At 42.8% G+C, this 17514-nt stretch overlaps 1 protein-coding gene across 8 annotated transcripts in view; it reads right to left on the bottom strand.

The window, feature by feature from the left end:
• The window catches only part of PIKFYVE (phosphoinositide kinase, FYVE-type zinc finger containing), a 115103-nt gene that overhangs the window by 55337 nt on the left and 42252 nt on the right, over positions 1 to 17514 (bottom strand). For 5 of the 8 annotated variants that reach the window (XR_006414887.1, XR_006414888.1, XM_044431786.1 and 2 more), the window contains exons 7-13: positions 16205 to 16294; positions 14364 to 14499; positions 12301 to 12458; positions 10998 to 11109; positions 6870 to 7017; positions 6249 to 6416; positions 2104 to 2166 (exon numbers count right to left, since the gene is read on the bottom strand). Coding sequence is in view for 6 of the 8 variants with exons in the window: in XM_044431786.1 (XP_044287721.1) it covers positions 2104 to 2166; positions 6249 to 6416; positions 6870 to 7017; positions 10998 to 11109; positions 12301 to 12458; positions 14364 to 14499; positions 16205 to 16294 (875 nt within the window). In the remaining 2 variants the exon portion in view is untranslated. Of the gene's footprint in view, positions 1 to 2103; positions 2167 to 6248; positions 6417 to 6869; positions 7018 to 10997; positions 11110 to 12300; positions 12459 to 14363; positions 14500 to 16204; positions 16295 to 17514 lie in introns of those variants that run through there. The other 3 variants (XM_044431787.1, XM_044431788.1, XM_044431789.1) reach the window with 2 other exon arrangements.

Genomic DNA, 17514 nt, shown 5'->3' with positions numbered 1-17514 from the left:
TATTTTTGATGCTTAGCAATTTTGTGTCATTTCTGTATCCAGGTTTCCTGAATACATTTTATGTCAACTGAGTCAATTCTAGTCAAACAATTAAAAATGTAGTGGTGATTTTTGAGAAAAGTGCTTGAGAATGGATTAAAAAAGGATCATTTTCATGTGGATTTGAAACATCTGGGAGGATACAAGTTGCCCGCCTTTGCTATAAAAGCAGGAAGCTCACTTCTCAGACTAAGATCAATCATTTTCTCTATTCTGGGTCAGGTATGACCTAAAAACCAGAGCCTAGCATTGCAAGACAGAGTCTGCACAAGCTTCAGGCTAACACCCACAACCCTCTTCCACACAGGTTTAGAGACTGACAGTGTCTGCTTGACGACAAGCCACAGGTCCCAGTGACATCTGAAATCAGGGAAGTGCAATTTGTTCCCACTGTGGTTAATTTGAAAAACCTAGGAATCTGGCCATAGTTTAAGATCCTGGATTGTTTCAATTAACAATCATGAAAGGCAGCCACAGTTGCAACTGTGGTTACTTCTAAAACAGAGGCATTTGAGCTCTTCTATGCATCCAAAAGAGAAACAGAAGAATGCACATGACCCAAAGGTTAGCAAAGTTTCATTCTTATAATGCTAAAAACAGGGAAAGGCTGCTGGCTCAATCCAACCCAGGGATGATGAGCATCTTCCACAGGCCTCATCCCTGCATCCCACACTCAGGGCCATGGCACAAAGGAGAATGCCCAGTTTTTCTCCAGTCTCAGAAACTGACCTGGGATTCCCCAAATCCAGGTGACACATGGTGTGAGAAAGAGCAGCCCGACTTGAGCACAGAGAAGCATAGAGCACTGCACAAATATATGGACGAGGGAGAGGATGCCATGGAAGCAGAGGAGGTTTGGGGTTAGCTCCCACTCTGTGACATTACACAGCCCACAGGCTTGGTATCAGGGGAGAAGGTAATCTGGCCTCAGATTAAAAGTTGTTGTCCTCCTCTGAGCTAAACCATTATTTTGTAGGAAGGACCAGCCTAGAGTGACCAGCCACTCACTGAGAGAGCTGCTTCAGTAAACAGGTATGGGAAACTTGTTTCAGTAAACAGGTATGGGAAACCTCTCCCCCTGAATTGTGCTATGATTTAAAATACAGTGAAGCGCTACACAGGTAGAATGTACCCATCTACTTCCACCACCCTTGAGGGTGTTCCAAGAAGCCTCCTATCTAATACACCTTTTCCCAACTAGTTGTTCTGGACTACAACTGGCCACTGGCTGTGTTGGCTGAGGTGGATGGGAACTGAAATCCAAAATATCTGGAGGAAACCTGGTTGGGAAAGGCTGCACTAAGAGGTGGAGAAGGAAAACACTGCAAAGAAGTGGAGATTCCCTTATCTTTTAGCAGAATAGAATAGAAGCACACACTAGAACTTCAAAGACACTGTGACTCTTCAATCAAATGGGACCAGCATGAGGAAGTTTGGAGGTTATTTTAAGTGACAATTTGAAGCAGTGCTGTGCTTGTTATCAAAATAAGTGGCTTGCCATGGTAAAAAGAAACTTCTAAAAACTGCCTTCCTGTGCTTACCATTTAAAAAGATGGATAGAGAAACCTGTTATGATTTTAAAGACCTGAAGCAGATTAACATTTCCAGAGTTTCTCCTTAATGCCCTCTTTTAGGTAAAGTTATTCTGCAGATCAACAAGTGCTTGCTTGTTTACGTGACTAGCAACTGAAGAAACCTGGAGACAGGCACTAACTGAGTTGCATCACACAAGCAGAAAGAGTGTCTCCAAGGTGCTAGTCTCCGACCAGAGTGAATCTCGGGAAGCGTCTTGGGTATGCTTACATGGAAAAGCTTGAGAGAAGATTCCTTTAAAGTGAACATCCATTTGAAAACGAAGCTACACACACAAAGCAGAAGAAGGAAAGGAAGGCTATTGCTTTGCTTGCTCACAAAGCACACGGAGAGATGGACACAGATTCTACCAAGCTTTGGATAAGACCACATCTAGCCTAATGTTATAGTTTCAACACCCTTAACAAGGGTGGGGGGGAGTGAAGTGTTCACTCAACATAACATGAGCCCAATTTCCCACATTCAACCTACCTTTGATGAAAGCGTCACTTATTGAGATCATTTGCTGTCCTCCATTGTCAGCAATCAAGTACTCTAAAAGGAGAGAAAAAATATGGAGATGGGAGGGGAGGACAAAGGAAATGACAGGTTATGCTAGCATGATTGTAATTATTCAGCTTACACACCCATCCCACAAAAAGAAGAGATGACTCATCTCATGAATTTGGCCTCTGTTGCAGGAACCAACCCAAGAGGCCGAGGCCAAAAGGATTTTCCCATCCTGCCTTGTGATGTCTGTACATTGGGTTGGCTGTCAAACAGGGCACGCCACTGTTGTGGAATCAGCTTTACACAAAAGAGGAAGTGAACAGAGGTAATTTCCCCAATTTAAATATGTCCCATTACTCCAAGGGATTCATGGCCCACACCAAGTGAAGATGCAGACAAGCTAAGCAAATCAGGAAGATAAGGATTTGTCTAGTGCATAGTCAGATCCAGTGATCCATCTAGCCCTCCTAGGACTGATGACTGACTGGAAGGAACTTTTCCAGCACTTGCTAAAGATGCTAGTCCCTGGAAATGTCTGCATGCAAAGCAGGTGTGTTCTGAGCCACAGCTGAGCTGCAGCTCTTCCTTTCTTCAAAAAGAGAGCAACAACACTGGACCCTTGCACACAAATAAAGAGCAGCATATTATTCCATACAACCGTCGTACCAATAAGTAACTGTGATCCAGCAGGATACTTTGAGAATACATTACACAGCCAAAGTTTCAACTTCAACATTGCATCAAATTGGAACTTATGAGGAATGTATGTTTGTGGTAATCCCAATGGGTGACAGAGATATGGGGTGAGGATTGTGTTTAACTGACTGACTTTCGGTTGCAAAGCTCTGTCAAGAGATCAGATTGCTGTCACTTTCATTATCTCAGGTTTGCAAATTGATGATTGCTTTGACAACTAAACTGAAGAAAAGCCTTGTTTCCCAAACCTGCCCTGCTGCCCTACAGCAGTTACACCCACTTAAGGAAACTGATAGCTCAAAGGGAAGTTTCAAGAAAGGCAGCCTCTCCATTGCACATGAATGCCTTTAAAAGAGGTCCCTAGAGGAGTGAGATTGTAGTCTCATGAAACCTGTTTGCCCAAGACAAGACAATGCCTCTCAATTCCATTTTTCAGTAAGCCTCATTGCAAACATTGACCAGACACCCAGAAACATCACCTGAGTCCTACTGCAGAACCCAGCATCCCTGTCAATCCTCTCCTTCCCAGTTCCCCAGAACACTGGGTATGCAATCACAAAATGTTGCGAGACAGTATAAAATCATGCAAGTAAGTGCAGAGTTGCTCCCTCATGAGCATTGCAAGGTGATCAAAATCTCTGTGAAGTATTTTTTCATACTAATTTAACCTGACAAACCTTTCATAAGGCTTTGAAACTCCTGATGCACAGCAGAAAACAGAAACTGCTGTGCTGTTTAACATTAGTTTAAGGCTTATTGCTTTCGAAGCAGAAAAGCTAGCAACATCAACCTAAGCATGATGCTACTATCCAACTTCAGATACAGTTAAGATAAACTGCAAAAGATCCCCATTCAATTCAGTCACATGAAATATGTTGTTGCTGTTGCTATGTGCTGTCAAGCTGTCTACAATTTATGGCGACCGTATGAATGAGTGCCCTTGACAGCCCTGCTCGGCTCATGTAAACTCAAGGCTGTGGCTTCTTTGATGGAGTCAATCCATTTAATATTTGATTTACCTTTTCTTCTTCTGCCTTCAACTTTCTATTCCAAAAATCTCTCAGCTGTACAAAAACATGGGCATCATCCTCAGTTGCGTGATATTTTCACTAGGATCAACTAAAATGCCACCAAGTAGTGAGCAAGCTTTCAGGTTTTCTTCATCAAGCATATGCAATCTCCAACTGGCTCAATCAGAGGTGAACCATCACTATGGGTTAATCATGGGTAAAACAACCCATGGTTACACTAAAACCCACAATTAATCCACAATGCCCAGGTTTGGTCATAAAGTAAGGAAGCGTGTTAGCTTACACAGCACACCAGAAATAGAATTCTGGTCCACAACACAAAGCAAAACACTCATTTCCTTTAAACAATGTATTTATATCACTGTTCTGAAGTTTTAGACAAAAATCTTTGCCCCTCATGTTATGGTTCATGCTACCACTGGCTCTGTTGACCATTCGTAAAGACCAGGAAAGTTAGGTTTGGTATTTTAGCCTCTTAACTACTTGTCATCTGCCCAGAGAATACTGACCATTAGGCATATTAAAAACATAATGTATAAATAAGAGCTGCCAACTCAGCTGAACGACATCTGAGAGAGGCCACGACGTCACAAGTTAACGTCTCGCTGTCTTGTGGTAAAGCCATAAGGTCTACAGCTGCTTTCAGAGGTCATGTACATTTTGCACAAGAGGAGGCAGTGGTGTTCAGATCTCCTGATTTGCAAGATTCAACAAATTCAGATTGAATGTCAGGCAGGGGTAACCTATGGATACATTGTCTCACATATATGTATCTGTTGAGTCAATTAACTGAACTGAATTTCTTGTGAAATGCATGGCACAATGAACATCTACAGGCTGTTCTCCTGAAACACAAACAGAACTTTCTCAATGCATTCAGTACACAGGCATATAACAAGTAACATTAAGAGGAAAAGTGGTTAATTCACAAGCCAGAAGAAGAACTCCTAGTACTATGGTTATTCCATGATATTAGTTTCAACATTTAGTGACCAAAGCAAAATTTTAGGTGAGCAGTGCTGTTGCCTGTTACCATGCATGAAATAATTCAACTATATACTAAATAACAGCACAAATTAGTCTCTCTCTTTAGGATGACATCTTTGAGCAAAAGCAGACATAAGTAAATTTACCTTCTTTTATATATTTCTTTTTACAGAAACCAAATCCCTTAAATTCCATTGTGGTTTCTGTCAGGGAGTGGTGGCAAAAGAAACAAGGAAGATGAAAAGGCCATATGTATCTGCAATACTGTTATTATAATTTTAATACTTGTGTGTGGAGAAGAAAAAATATTTTTATCAACATTCTTGTATTTTCATACTTTTAAGACACAGAAAAATAAGGATGGATATGGTTCTAAACCTGTATTGCTACATCCAGAACTGCTACATTAAGAAATTCAAGGGCTAAAGGGTGCAATCCTATGCATGTTTATACAAAAATAAGTCCTAAAATCCCTGCATGCACCAGCTGGCTAGTGGGCTGGGGAATGTGGGGAGCTGTAGCACTTTTTTCTGTCTAAACACACATAGGGTTAGGGTTAAAGGATTGTAATTTCTTCAGCCTTTATGGGGGTGGAAATGAAACTCACATCATGCAAAGCAGCTAGCTGCTGAAGAGAGAGAGAAAGAGCTGCCTGAGGCTGGGTAGGAATCCAGATGCAAGTCTGGCATGTTCCACATCTGCAGCAAGACTGTGTTCCCTCCTTCTGACCAAGTGCTGGGAGAAGCTATAGCTTCTTTATTGGCATCCAGAAAGAATGGTTATTTCAAAAAAGATCTTCTTCTAAATATCCTTCTGTCCGTGTGGACGTGAGGTCTGTCCCTGAAGAGCTCACTGAAGAGATAGGCACAAAGGAAGCTACCTTATGCAGAGCCAGTCTGTCTAACCGAGCAAGGCTGACACTGACTGGCAGCAGCTCTCCGGGGATTCAGGTAAGTGGTTTTCTCACCCCTACCTGGAGGTGTCATGAATTGGACCTGGGACCTTCTTCATGCAAAGCAGGGGCTCTGTCACTGAGCTATGGCCCCTCCACTAATTGGCACGTGCTAACTTGCACGTACTATGCTAGTCGGTTGCCCACAGCAGTTCAACATCAGAAGTTTAGCTCCACCTGTGTCCTTCCCTCAGCAGAACAACAACCACTGACAGAAAGGACCAACATTCCCCCCACACTGGCAGTCCCCTTGGAGCAGAGCAGAGGGTGCACAACAAGGTGTGTGGGGGGGCAGGATGAGAAAATCCAGTATGCATGACCCTAGGATTCAGCCCGAGTGTCCTGAAGATGAAAGAAATGCATGGAAGACCAGAGGTTCAGTGGGAAGAAATAAGGAGGCAGTGTTCAGACAAATGGTGATCCAAGTGCTGTTTGTTCAACCATGTGCAACTACCTCGTACCTTTTTGGTCAGCAGGGTGAGGGGGCACATGTGGGTACTTGGAGTGCTTCTTGATATGGAAGTTCACGTTGTCCAGCTCCACGTTTAGGCTGATGGAAGCGGCTGAGTCGCTGTCCATGGCAGACTGGAAGCTGCTGATTGAGGTGCGCTTGCTAGGGCTGGCGGAATCTTTTAAATTTGAGTGAGAGGGAGAAAGAGAGACACGGAGGAAAGGTGGGGAGATTCAAATGATTGATATCCACGAAGGCATGGAGGATAGGAGAGAGATTAACTTAATTAAACAATGCCCAAAGTGCAATGCTGAAGAGAGAGGGAGGAGACAGAGACAGAGACAGCATTTTCATCCACTTGTATCTAGGGGCTTTGTTAGGATTCTGATGGTGTTTTAAGGCCGCTTGCTCATTTTTTAAAAGAAGCAGGGCAGCTGTCAGGCCACCACAGTGCAATGAATTTATGCATATGTCAGTTTGGAGGAGCTGGGGGAAGAAAAACAATCTAGCAAACCACACAGAAAATACTTCATCCATCTAAAAGGATTAGATAAAAAGTTTATTACTTCACAACAGCAGGCTGAGGGAAGCAGGACTTTGACTTGCTGCAAAGGGGAACACGGAAACTCACTGGTCAAATTGTCATCTCCATCTTCTGCAATTTGTTCCGTGTCACTGTCGTCAAATTTGATGTCTTTGAACCAGGATGGCTCAGAATGGCCTTCCACAGAGTTGACAGAATCACTGTCTGGAGAAGGTGTTTCAGAAAATTCCGTGCTCTGCAGGTTTACAAAGCAAAAAGTTCTTTCATTAGCATTCCAGATGGAACAAGTATGGTTTTGTAATTAGAACAGAATGAGTTCCAAAATACATGTTCATAACAATTGCCTCAACAGAGGTTGCTTGATATTTTTATGCTAAGTGAGCAGAAATGGGGAGGGGGGAGAACAGTAACTAATCAATATTTTTCTTAACTTGTGTGTTTACGTGTGCACCCGTGTGTGTAAGGGTTGGGCAAAATATGTTTGCTTTCTCTATTACTCATCAAGGAAACAGAACAACTAAAAAGGGGATTTTGAATTGCACAGGAGAAAGGGTGACCAGAAGTAGATTCAGGTTTATTTGGAGAGGGAACATGAAATCTACAAATGCATAAATATAAAACAAAACCAAAAATTGCATTGTTTAATGCTATGTAATGGTCTTTAACAGTAGCAAAAATATAGATGCCAATCATAAAAAATAGAATCTATACAAAAATACTAGGAAAGAAAATCAGTAAGGGCAATAAATTTTGTATCATTCATGTAAATAAAACAAAGCAACGTACCAGTGCTGAAGAAGGCCTAACAACAGAGATCAGTTTGGCTAGTCAGCACAGAGTACACAGTAAGCCATGGAGAAATGTGCTTTATATTGCCAGCTTTCTAGTATTAAAAGTGTTCTTTTGCCATTCTGGAGCGCCAGGGTGTTTCCCAATGAGACTTTTATTGTTCAGGCATCCTGTACTGTTCAGGTTGTTTTACAATAAAGTCCAGTCTCCAGTTTGTAACCCTCCAGCATTATTCTACTGCTTCTTCCAAAGGAAGATGCCAAAAGGCAAGAGAGAGAGAAAGAGCGCAATGAAAAGCATCCTCTACTGTTTCGGTTGCTGTTTAATTGGTTGTGATCAATAAATCCCACAGGCTATTCAAAGCTGCACAATAGACAAAAGCATTCTAGATTTATGCCCATGTTTATGCAACAGACCTCTCAATATTGAAACCAAAGTATCCTCTAAAGTTGAAATGAACACACAGCATTTTAGAGGCACCCACAGGTGGCTCGAGATTAGTATGCCACTGTTTCCAGAATCAAACAGAGGGTTCTTGCTCCAGCAGGAGCCCACCTGCTTATCCACCTCTCACCCTGGCCCAGACAGAAGCGAGGAGGAGCAGCAGCAAGTGTGGTTGCGTACTTGGTTATTCACTGGCTTCCCACCTGTCAAGCAAGCAGGTAGTCACAGTGCTATGGAGGGACCCTATCGGGGGTGGTCTTGCCAAGGACACTCTGAAACCTGGTGCTTCCAAGGACATCTGCTACACCTACACTGATTACTCCCTCATTCTTGCACAACGTGCATGACATTCCCACTTTAAGCTGGAAGATATTCAGAGCCTCCCTGCAAAGTTCTTCAGGCACAACAGGCCCAGAAATCAGTCCCTGCCTCCCTTGTGCCCACGTTGTTCGTCTCCTTGCAGGAGGATCTTCTGAAGGGCAAGCTCCCTCCCATTCCCAAGACCCTGCGGCTGGCAGCAACAACTGGACTGCTAGGACCAGAGCCAGGGGGCTGGTGACCTGGAGCTCAGTGCTCTCTGCCCACAGAAGAAATACGCACTAACTGCTTGAGCAATTCTCGATTCCACTGACCAAACATGACGTCAACCTGTCCCGCCATAAGGCTACCTCTGATCTCTTCACAGATTAATTTGACAAAGGCAACTCTGAAGCAAGGCTTGGGCATTGCAGTGCTGGCTTCCAGGAATGGCCAGTCAATTCCTGCTCCCAATCAAGGCAGGAAAATGGGTGGACAACTGACAGCCACCCAGATGTTTCAGCCTACAACTTTCCTCAGCCCTAGACAGCACAGCCAACCACAAGGGGTCAGGAAAACTGTAAACCAGAACAACTGGAGAACCACAAGCTGGTCCTTTTACTGCAAGAGTGGGCAATTTGGTTTAAACCATAAGAACACTAGCTTCACTACAGCTTGCAGAAACACATTAAAGGTAATAAAATAGCTTTATTCCCTGCCATTCTGTCTCTTTCACAGCACTCTGGTAAGTCTCTGGAGCACAAAACATTTAGTACATATTCAGGCAGGCTGTGGGGATGCTGCACCAAGGAAACAAAAATGTAGACATTCTATACCGGCCTAGAATGAAATACTACACAAACTGATCTTATTTTATATAATTTACGTAATTTCCATGGCATGATTTACAGTCCAGTTCTATGCATATTTTCTTGGCAACAAGTTCTTAGTTGTCTGCTGTTGCACATGCAGATCAGAAAGGCAGCTGTGCACCACACTAAAGCCTTGCCCTTGAACACTGACTGTACTCAGAAACCCCTCAGGCTTCCTGGATTGTATCAGGTAACATTCACACATACCATAAGAACTAAACACCTTTCTTTCTTTATAGCATTTTTACTCTTCAGGCAAAAAGACTCCAAAGCAGCTTACAAATGATAGAGCACAATAGGAATTAATGCAGAGGGTGGAGGAAAACAAGCAAACTCATGCACCAATTCTGAACTTGCTTTCTTTTTGTTTAAAGAAACAAAAAGTTGAGGGACTTTAAAGACTTTCCCTGTACTTACACAATGACTGGTTATAAGATATTCTCCAAGTCAGAATAATGAAGGCTTGTACAAATGTGACTCTTAGAAAAAAAAAGAATAGCTCCCCAGGACAGGCAGAATTTGTTCTTGGCCCTGAGCCATTCTTAAACAGAAAAAGGCAGCCTGATGCTTTGAGTAAGCAAAGATAGCATCCCCCATGATCACCACTGCCTAGATACTGCAGTGCAGAAGTTGGGATGCTGCAAAAAAGAGCAAGGAATAGGCAGAAGCAGATTCCCTTTCACCCTGCCCGCTCTGTGCACACACTTCTGAATTGCTACCTGTCCATAAGAGCCATCTGGTGCAGTGGCAATCAAACCAACCAGCACACCTCAGCTCTGGCAAGTGCCGTCTCTCAAAAGCACTTCCAACCTCCTATGCTGAAATGTTCTGGATATTTACACATCCTGATGGCACAAGTCAAGGAAGTGAGTCACCGGAATATTTTTTGCAGCTACGAGTATTTCATTTTTTAAAATCCTTCAATAATGCTATGATGTGCTAATATTTTGTACCAAGTCCATTGGTCACATTATATTTCCCTTTCTAGGTTACTGAGAGAACTGACCGGACAATCTAAATCCCTTCCATATATTCTGATTGTTTGAGACCCTATAAAACAAAATCACTCCAAAATGTCTTATCCCTGACAACCCTGCTCAGTTATTGTAAATTCCAGGCTGACTCCTTTACAGAGTCAGTTCATCTTATATTTAGTCTTCCTTTTCTTCTTCTGCCTTCAACTTTCCCTAGCATGATTGTCTTCTCCAGTCAGGCTTGCCTTCCCATGATGTGCCTGAAACATAACAGCCTCTGTTTAATCATTCTTGCATCTATGGAAAGTTTCTGAATTTGACTAGTCAGGTAGTTAAGTGCTGAGTAGCAGATCTTTTATTTGCAGCCCTTAATGAAGTTTGGCAACAAAGCATTTGGAGAGCAAATAACCTTAAACAAACCGCTTTTCTCTTAGATATGATAAGAACTCTAAACCAGTATATGCTTGATACCTGTACCTTTAGTTCTCACTTCTGAAAACACCCTTCTGGGTTAAAAACAAACATTCTGGTTCTCTGCCAGCTTCCCCAACTCATCTTCTCAAGTTACCTGAGATGCACCTAATTTTCTTTTCACTGTAGTTTTCACAGTTTGCTTGCTCTTTTTCTTAATCTTAAGTAAATTAGTATACATTAGCAAGTTATCAGAAATTAGAATGACTTTTGTACAGCAAACAAGTGAACAGTATTGGGTTTCAGAAAACAACAACACTGTTCAGCATTGCCTGTATGGGTGAGAAGCAGCCAAAACAACTAGACAGAAACATGAAAATTTCAGCAGTCCAATTCAAATGCAGAGTTCCCACAAAAGCAGCCCATACCTGTAGGGGTCTGTAGAGTGCATACTCGTCTCTAAAGATCTGGTCGTGATGGCTGATGCAGTCCAGCCAACGGCCATCTACCAGAGCCTGTCCTATCGCAATAGCTTGAGCTCTGGAAGTAAGACAGTTTTGAATCCCAAATTAGGTTTCAAATGCATTTATCCCGGCAAACAGGTGTGAGAAAACTTTGGCCAACAGAGGTTCACCATCCAGTCATCTTCTTCCCCAGGCCCTGCCCCTCTGCCCAAACAGGAAAGAGTCCTGGTCCCCAGTCAGCAGAGCACTGGCTGAGGAGGTTTGGATGAAAGCTTCCCCACACCCGAGCTAATCTGCCTGGACCAGTTGAGAAGGGGGGCTTGGGAATGGGGGTATGTCTGCACATGCGGTGTGAGAAAGTGGAGAGCCTCTTTTAGGCTACAGCCATGTCTACTGATGGTATGTTGCCCCCCAGAGGACTCCTGGGTGCTGATACATAAGTTTCCCTTCCCCTGCTGTGAAAATGTAGGCTTCACAAACACTGTGAGCCCAAAATTCACATGTTCCTGGATCTGAGCTGCCTTCTGTGGCAGACCAAGCACTGCAAGTGTATAAGGTTCCCCCACCCTTCCATCCAACAATCAGATAAGCATGACTCATTGTGCAAATTATCCCAACAATCTCAGCTACAGACTGGCGGGATGGGGGGGGCGCTTCTTTCCAAAGAAAGATGGTTCATTTGTAGAACAAATAAGTGAAACAACAATTGGGACAGTAGGCGATAACATCAAAATTGAGAAGGGAGGCATTACAGAACAAAAGAAAAGGTACAGAGATACCTTAACTGATGGTCTGCATCATCCCAGCAAGTGATAAGGAGAAGGTGAACTCACACACAAACTCCCTCTAGTAAAGAGTGAGAATTGCCTCAAGGATAAACATATTGGATTCTGTTTTAATTCACTAACCGAAGTGATGATTTTGTGTCATGGCTCTCACTTTATAAATAGGTGGCAGGATGATATCAGCCTTGCTTACCTCCCTCCAGTTTTATTTGGTAAAGTCCTTTCTGCAACCCCTATTTATTTATTTGATTTATATAAAAGCTGCCCATTCGCATCACACTCTCTGGGCGGCCATTACTGTGTCATGTTGCCATTGCTCTCCTCCTCCTGTAATTGCAGGGCACGCATCATTACAGCAGGCTATCTGTGCAAGGACCCTATGTGCACAGGAAATATATCCTGCAAGCCTCAAGTCTGCCATCTCGATCTACTCCCATAATCTACAGAACATAAGAGAGGGGGGTGCGCCTCTGTCTGTGCACCTGGTGGTGATGTGGCCATTTCTCATGAGCCAGTCGACAAGCTCCTTTCCCACAATACAGTTGGGATGTGTGCGCAGCCAATAACGGTGATCCTGGAATTCCATCCCACTGTTGTGATGGCATATTTTCTTCCACAGGTCCTTTAACTGGACGGAGTCCTACAAGGCAAAAGGAATGACATTTAGAGATAAGGTCAATCTGGAGGGCTTAAGTGTTCTCTCCCTGTGTTGGGAGGTGTGGGTCACCTCTGTTGCAAGTTATTTACCAGATACCCTCCCCTCGGAGTGGCTGGACTCCACACAGTTTTATGAACACACACATTTCATTGAAAACATAGTTCTTATACAATTCTTACAGTTATCTTTTTGATTCTGACCTCAATTGCTTACCAAAAAAAGGATTGACTGCTAGACTTCCTTTCACCACCAGATTGTCTGAGATAGATTTTCTGTTGATTCTTTCTTTTGTTAAAGCAATAAAAGAGCTTTCCTGAACATTTCATATTCTTTTTTTATTATTTAAATATGTAGAAGTGCAGCTTGTTATACAACATGCTAGTTTCAGAATGAAGAGATGGTGCCACTGGAAGTCATTCAAATGCAAGATTTATCAACAGTGGTACCTCGGCTCAAGAATGCCTCAGTTCATGACCAAATCGGGTTGAGAACAAAAATTTCATTAAAAAATTGATTTAGGTCACAAACTCTGCATTGGGTGACAGCCGTGATCGTGGCCATCTCCCCCCAACCCCAAGTGGGGAGATGGCCACGATCATGCTGGGGGGCAGGGGGGGAGATGGCCAAGATCACGCCCATCTTTCCTGCAGGAGTGCACCCATGATTGCGCTCATCTTTCCTGCAGGAGCACAACCACGATTTCGGCCATCTCCCCCTGCCAGCATGACTGGGCCCATCTCCCCACCAAGTGCGCCCACGTTCACGCCTGTCTCTCCCCCCACAGGGCACTCACATTTGCGCTCATCTCTTCCCCTTCAGTGCACAGGGATGACAGCCGCATGCAGAGATGACAGGCGCAATCGCGGTTGTGCTGGGGGGGGGGGGCGCGAGGAGATGGCCATGCTCGTGCTTGGGAGGGGGGAGATGGCCACAATCTTTGCTGTCCTTTGTCACTTTGCTTTACATTTTTCTGATTTAAAAATAGTTACAGAACAGATTAACCTTATTTACACTGAAGCTTATGGGGAAATTTAACTTGGCTCACGACCAGTTTGGGTCATGACCAGAGTCCTGGAACGGATTAAGTTCATGAGCCAAGGTACCACTGTAGTTCACCTGGAGAAAGCCATCATTTGTTCTGGGGCTGGCAACATGATGCCTATGGGCACTCCAGTGTTCCCAAGACAGATCTCTGGATACCTACTGTGACCTCAGCCTCTCCCAGTTTATAAACTGTGTGGACTTTTTCTAATTAAGCATATGTTACCTTATGGGCAGGTATTTGTGAAACCCCACCCCTTACTTAGCACTATACAGTGCCTGAAAGCTTTGAGTGTAGTTCTCAAACCCATCTTCCTTTGGCACTTTTCCTAGTAATTAGGATCTCCCTCCCATTAAAATGGTAGTTTTACTTGGCATATAAGAAGCAGTTTGGAAACAGCATACTGTTACTCAGGATTTCAAAAGCCCTGAAAATGACCGAGGAAAGCAGAAAATTAAAGCTAGCACTTCTTTTATAAAGGTAGTTCAGAAGAGCCATTATAATTCTTAGAATGGCCTGCAAATGCATTTTTTTACTACTTGCCACTTGGCCATTATTAAACTTTTTTTACAATGTTTTTTCTAAGTACTCATCTTCCTATATTCAAGTGAAACATGCTTAAATCTCTTCAAAAGATAGGCATTCATAAGAAAATAGCTTTTCAAATAGCATTGCCCAAGTGCACCACTGAGCTCTATGAAGAAACAGTAGGATATAATTTGATCAAAAGAAGAAAGGATAAAACAAACTAGTCACACCTAAGACAAGAGGTACAACAAAGGGGAACAAGGCACTACTTATTACTGTCAGAAGAATGCCTGAGGCAACAAAATCATGGCTTGTACCAGAAGAATTTTGCGCTCATCCTCGTTGGCCTCCTTCACGTAGGTGCGATTAGCTTGTGGACTGACAGATGTCTCATAAGAAGGCACCATGGGAGACCCCGATCGATCCAGGGACAAGTTAGTAATGCTGGCTGATCTGATGGGAGAAACAGAACCATGCTTATATATATAAGTTGATCCCACCTCATAAAAATTAACGTTTAACAGAACAGGGAAAACTTTACAACATGAAGGATCCTCTTAATAATCTTTCTCACCAAGCCAATAAAACTAGTTTTCAAACTCAGCAAATACAAAAAAAAGGTATTTTGAAAAAATGAAGGCACTGCTTCATTTTTTTTTGAAATCCTCAGTTAAGTAGAAACCTGATCAATACACCTCTCCCCACAAATGCCACTCCAGGAAAAAAAATAGCCTCTACCTACTTAAGAATTTTCAGGTTTGCCTTTAATGACAGCCTCCAACAGAAGCATCTGGGAAAGGCTGGGAAGCTGCAATCAGGCCCCAGATGAGAGGAGCAGAGAAGTTCCTACTCTCCAGACCACAGGGCTACTTCTGCAGCAGATTTCCTTCAATTCAGAGAGGCTGACTGACAAACCATTGCCCTATGAAATAAGGAGACAAATTCCTTCCACAATGAAATAGAATCAAATAGAGAAATCTGGATCAAACCTGACATGTATCACCTGCCAGTAATATTCCAGCTTGATAAACTTCAACCATGTTATGACTAGTGATTTGAAGGTGAGGGGAGCCCACAGAGAAATTTGTAAAACAAACAAACAAACAAACAAACAAACAAACAAACAAACAAACCCTGAAGGGTGAGGAGAAGAAAATGTGATTTTTAAATTTAAAAACCTCCTCTGTCTCTCATGGAGGCATTTCAGGTCTCCCAATTTCTAGAAAGTATTACCGAACATGCACCACAGGCAGTCCAATTCACAAGTCATTTTTTAGGCTCTACCCTTCCACCACAATAATCACAGTGGGGTTGGGGGTTTTTTGTTTTGTTTTTTGTCAGAACAGAGAGAAGAAAAGCTTGGCTCACCTATCTTAGCATCAAGGTACAGTATCATTTGATGCTGCACACTTTTTTTCTTTGTAAGAGAACTTTTTCAAGTCCAAAGCACAGAAAGGCACATAGTATATTACAGACATAGTTAGAGGGTTGGTATAGTGCTTTGAATAAGGAATAATGGACTTTATCAATGCCAATATTCTGGCGGGTTGCCCAGGGTAGTCTGATCATCCACCATCAGCTGCAGAAGAGTAAAAGAAATAAGCACTGGAAAGAGGCCTTAGCTTACCCAAAACCCTGGGGACTTAAGAGAGCAGAGATGCAGTTTTGAATCATTTCTATTTTTTCTCTAACATAGGTCCAAGCACCACAATTTGTCCAGTAGCTCAGAGCTCACACAACTAAGGCCTTTAAGGCTGTGTAGCTACAACTGTTAAATGGAACGAGGAGGAGCACTACTGCATTACAACAGTCCCCCAAGGCCCAGAGGGAGCAAAGCACAGCAAAATTTCACATGTCCAACACCTCTGACATCATTTCACCCAGCACTGAACCTGAACTCTGGACTTCATACCATGTTTGCATTGTAGTAGAGCGATGCCAAGAGATCAGCAACCTCTTCAGCAAACTTATGTAAATACCACCGTGGTTTATCCCCTTTACCAAGAAATGCAATTATCTTCCAAGAGAACATCAATGTCACTTTAAGGCCTTGGCAGCAGAGACAAGCTTCAGGTTGCAAATACAACTGGAGCCAGCAGCATGCCCTTTCTGCAGGTGCAGTTCCATATGAAGACAACCATGAGCTTGGGTCATTTACCTATTCCGAGCCGGTGATTTCCCTGCTTCTTCCTGAACAGATCCAAGCCGTGTGGACAAAGTTGAGGATGATGAATCTGGGTGAATCAAGCTGGAAGGAAAGGATGCTAAGTTTGAACAGCAATTAGAACTAATGTACAGTCTGACTCAGACAGTGAGCAATTTGCAATCTCAAAAATAGAAGTCAGCTTTTTGTCTTGGTTCTTCCAAAAACAGTATAAGTTATTTCTACAGATTATAGCAAGTGATGAGTTATCATACACTTGGAAATATCATTCTCCTTGTCTGGAGTTCTTTCTCTAGGACTGCAGAAGCTAAACCAGAACAACATCTGAAAGCAATAAAAGGCTTTCTCCTGGCATCCATGTCCCTCCTTCAAATATCACTAGAACTCCATGGTCAGAAACACAGAATTTTAAAACAAGTTTTTACATGTTACAACTTTAAGCCTTAAAATATTTTTTAAATTCAAGCAGGTCTTTGTGATGTAAGCTAGTCTTCTGGGTAAGATGCTGTTTGTGTTTTACTCTTACTGATGTGTTTATGATATTCTTATCCATTTTTCACCAAGGATCCCAAGGCAGCTTATATAATCCACTTCCTCCTTCTACTATACCTTCCCAACAACCCTGTGAGGCAGGTCAGACTGAGAGTAGTGACTGGCACAAAGTCCCCCATTAAGTTTTATGGCCAAGTGAGGACTAGAACCCATATAGCCTGAATTCCAGTCCAACACTCAAACTGCGAGGTCTCACTAGTTCTCTCAACTTGTGTTTTAATGCATCTGTTTATTATTGTTTTAATCACATTTTCTTTATAAGCCACCCTGAGTATCATTCTTCTTGACTGAAAGAACAGGGTACAAATCAAATAAATATGAAAATAATTAAAGTGTATGGCTGTCTCTATCTTCCAGTAATTTAGGGGCATGAAATAGTAAGTCTGATCTGACAGCTATTGACAGTCAATATAGCTTTTTGCAACATCAAAGCAGGTTAATGGAGATTTTTGGATAACTTGGTTTTTTTCTCTTTAGGAAACAGTGGCTTCTTTTCCCTGCCCCTGCCAGTCACAAGCTACATGATTTACCTAATTACCCTTCTAGAACATGGGCTGCTGTGCTGTCCAAACCCGTTGAAGCACATGACAGGAGTAGCTTCCAACCTCGCTAGAAACCATGGCTTGCTGTAGGGTTCTGAGGTAGTTTGGAAGCTACCCTCTCATCTAATGGCAACCCATCCATAACAAAGATAGTGAGGCAAATCATTGTGCAGCATGTAACAGGCCTGTAAGATTGAGCAACCAGCTGAA

The sequence above is a fragment of the Varanus komodoensis genome, unplaced genomic scaffold (genome assembly GCF_004798865.1).
Source record: "Varanus komodoensis strain SLA01 unplaced genomic scaffold, ASM479886v1 scaffold23, whole genome shotgun sequence".
NCBI classification, from domain to species: Eukaryota; Metazoa; Chordata; class Lepidosauria; order Squamata; family Varanidae; genus Varanus; species Varanus komodoensis.
Note: the sequence above shows the minus strand (reverse complement) of the source record. Positions and strands in the feature narration are given on the sequence as shown.